Source organism: Montipora capricornis, chromosome 10 (genome assembly GCF_036669925.1).
Source record: "Montipora capricornis isolate CH-2021 chromosome 10, ASM3666992v2, whole genome shotgun sequence".
Lineage (NCBI taxonomy): Eukaryota > Metazoa > Cnidaria > Anthozoa > Scleractinia > Acroporidae > Montipora > Montipora capricornis.
The window spans coordinates 54,070,827-54,074,645 of record NC_090892.1 but is presented as its reverse complement, the minus strand read 5'-3'; the positions used below and the strand labels follow the sequence as shown (position 1 = coordinate 54,074,645).

The 3,819-nt window shown below is 40.5% G+C and overlaps 1 protein-coding gene across 1 annotated transcript in view; it reads left to right on the top strand.

The window, feature by feature from the left end:
* The window catches only part of LOC138021020 (uncharacterized), a 4,951-nt gene extending 1,556 nt beyond the window's left edge, over window positions 1-3,395 (top strand). Inside the window, exon 2 of the mRNA XM_068867901.1 lies at window positions 3,199-3,395. Coding sequence (XP_068724002.1) covers window positions 3,199-3,395 — 197 coding nt within the window. The remainder of the gene's footprint in view (window positions 1-3,198) is intronic.
* Window positions 3,396-3,819: the final 424 nt, after the last annotated feature.

Genomic DNA, 3,819 nt, shown 5'->3' with positions numbered 1-3,819 from the left:
GCTCATTGATGTGACGTAATATGGTACCATGGCAATAAAAGAGCCATCTAAAAACACCCTATATTTTTGTCTTTCAATGCGTATATCTCAGGAACGAACGCAGTGACCCTCATTTTTTTATCGCTGGAAAGAGATTAGCACGCTAACATAAAACTCTCTGCAAAGTTCAAAAAATTATCTGGAGCAGTTTCAAAGCCACCCTCACAATTAGAAAATTTTCAGGTCGCTCTGAATCCGCTCCAGAAGATTTTTTTAAACTTAGCTGAGAGTTTTATCTTAGCATGCTTAACATTTCAGCAATAAAAAATAGAGGTCACAGAGTTCGCTTTTGAGATATTAGCGCTTAAACACAAAATAGAGGGCGCTTTTAAGATGTTTTTTTTGTCGCCACGGCAATTTATTACGTCACATTACTATGTGCATCTTGTTAACCAGCTATCGGTGTTTGATATGGTACTATAACATTGCTGTTAAGCGAAACAGTGTTTGTATAGGTAGTTAAATCAAATTTTGCGCGTGGAGTTTACCTGCGTGAAATCTGTTTTAATTCTATCGGGTTTTCTTCGATCTTCTATAACTAAAAAACTGTTTTTTTTTAATACTTTTATTCATTTTATTCATTCCTACATGATCATTTAAAGGGATGGTCCATTACTTATACTACACAGCTTTGTGAAAAGTTAAGAATCGTTTTGAACTGTAAGGATCAATACAAGCTAAGGAAGGTTTTTTCCCTACCCGGTCATCCTTTTAAATGAACCTTTGCTAACAGCTAAAAATGTGTTCAGTGCGCATGTGCAACAGCTGACCGTTTCCCTTCAAGGTCAACCTAGAAATTACTTTTAAACAACACCACTCAAAGCTTGGTGTCGTAAAAATTCCCGTCGAGCATACATAATTCAAGTAAGAAACAACGAAGATAAACGTTGAAAAACTACTAACTGAAAGGTTTCCAAAAACCCCAATCGCAACCCATTTCAATCTTCTTCAATTGTGCCCATTCCTGCATTTTTTTTGTATTTGCTGTTTTATTCAAACTTTCATCCACTGTTTCAAGTAGTTCAGTATTTTTTTTACGTTTCGTTTGATTTGGTAACCTGTTTCCAGTCGCTAAATTTGGATAAATCTCGTAACACAGCCCCCACCGTCTGTTGAGTTATTCACAAAGATAAAGACCATTAAGCTGGAAAAGACAATTTATTTCTAATTTCAGTTTTACTTTACAACGCTATCATCTTAGTAATAAATAACTCTGACATTTATAGATAATCCGGCAGCAAATGTCATGAAAACAAGTCACGTGGGAATTTCGTGAAGAAAGCGAGCCAGTAGTCTAAATGTGTTAAGGGGACCCTAAATTACATGAAAAGTTTTGGTGGCAACTTTGGAACTCACTCAGACGGGATTTATATGTGGCGTGGGTATCCCAACATGGAAACGAGGCTCAAACATAAAATTGTCCATAGCTTTACACTACGTAAAGTTGAATCAAAATCACCCCAATTACGCAAATAAATGTTTCAAATATGAAAATGCGATTTTCAGAGGTTATTGGGGTCACGTTACCAAGCTAGCATGAAAAGGAGGCTCACACAAAAGCTGTACTGGAAAGCCCTTGAATGTCTCTTAACGGAGACAGAGATTAACAAAAGTATTGTTGGGTGTACATCATCCTTGTTATCAAACATGCTTATATTGTAAGGGTCATCACGTGACCATGCTTGCATGAAAACGAGGTTCACACAAAAAGATGTACTGGAGAGCACGGAACATTGCAAAAGGATGAGGTATGAAGTATTGCTGGTGAATAACACCTGTGCATTCAAACATGTTTATAAGGTTGGGCCTTTCAGATGAAAAGTCTATCATGAAAATGAAGCAAAAGTAATAGATGCTCTCAAAATCACAGAAACATGATAAATAGGTAAGAAGTGTGCAGGATGATACACTTGATAGCATGCTTGAACCACAAAACCTAGCTGTGACCTTATTAACATGGGACTATATTTGCCTGCAAAGAAACTACAAATGGCTCGAAATGACTTGGATCACATCATACTTCGCCCAGGCGAGCTGTACATATACATGGCCATGTTGAGAACCATCGGCTCATATGTGGAAAACAGCGGTATTAACATGTGCTGGGTTGAAGCGGAGCTTTATGATGCCTCGACGGTACGGCAAATGATTGACGGCAACCATGTAAAGAGAGGTGAGAACGCGCATATCACAACCTTACAGGCCTTGTTCACTTTGTACCAGGAAGCCTTTTTCAAGCAACATCAGGAGTTACATGAGACTCTTCAGAGTTAGGCACAAGAGCTTTGTGATGCATGCAAAGACAGCACAAGAACCCAAGTGAAGAAAGCACACGTGGAAATGGTCAGTACTATAGGTTATCTCAATATCCTTGAGAAGATGTCAACATTTGAAGTTGCTAACACCAGTGAGTAACCAAGTACCTCTTCCCCCTTGACAAAATACACTATGCACGTATGATTCCTGTGTACCTTGCTGAGATGTCATCCTTGAGAGCATCAGATCCAGAAATCTATGAAGAGTTCATCAAAGGAAACTGGGTAGTAAACAAGAATGCTGAAATACCATTCTGCGCAGTAGGAGCCCACAATGCACTCGAACATAAGAACCGCTCTATGAACGTCTCTGGAGGATTGGTTGGCATCGCCCTAAATGAAGCTGCTCGGACGAAATTCTTCCTGATAGCTCCAGAGCTCGCACGCCTAGCTGAACAAGCAAAGAACGTGGCGGGGGTGTCTTCCACGCCTCAAGGTCGTCATCATAACCTCACTACAGATATGATTTACCTTTTTCATTCAAAGCGGCCACCGGGGTTAGACGCTGTTTGTTACGGGCAGAGGGCACCACCATCGTGTAATTGAGCTGCAACCGACTATTGAAACCCTTCGGCCAGAGAAGATAGCAGCGCCTCCAGTATTCCATGCCCTAAGCGGAGCCGACAACACAAGAAGTTTTTTTCTGGAAAAGGAAAGCTTTTCTGCTTCAAGGTACTTGCAGAGGCGGATCCATCTATTATCACTGCTCTTTCAGAACTTGGGCAAGCTCCTCATCCGAATTAAGAAATTGTGGCGTCCATTGAGAAGTTTGTCTGTCTTCTAGCTATATTAACCGAGAACAACAATAACGACTGTTAAAGAACCACGATGGTTCCTTTTCAAGAAAAAGCAAGCACAATCAGACAGGCAGCCACCAACGCAGGCCGCACTGCACCAGGCACATCACCAGTTGATGGTCTGGAACAGACAAACCCAGCGCTACCACCACCAGTATATATGGATGGCAAATGGACCAAGATTGATGGGCATTCGTCATGGCAAACCTGCCACCAGTCCCTGAAGCAATACTTCAACTTGTAAAGTGTGGATGCTACAAAGAAAGGTGTTCCACTAACCGTTGTCAGTGCCGCAAGGTTGGTTTAAACTGCAAAGACCTCTGCAACTGCTCCGACAATGGGGTGACCTGTGATAACGATGTTCAGGAGGATGATGTTCTCTACTCAGATGAAGAAGACATTTCAGATGATGATGGCGACTAGATTCTAGTCTAAATGAATATTGTAAGTCATTGTATAAACAGGAGTGAGCCACATGGACAATCAGGAACAGTTTTTATAACTGATAACCATGCTAAGATATTTTGTTAGAAAGGCTATGGTAGATTTCGATATACCAGTATAACTCCTGTGACAAGTGATTCTAATATGGCAAAAAAAAGTTAACGTGATCCCCTGTAATGTTTTGGCTACATAATATCAGTGCTGTGAGGAGTGACAAAAAGATG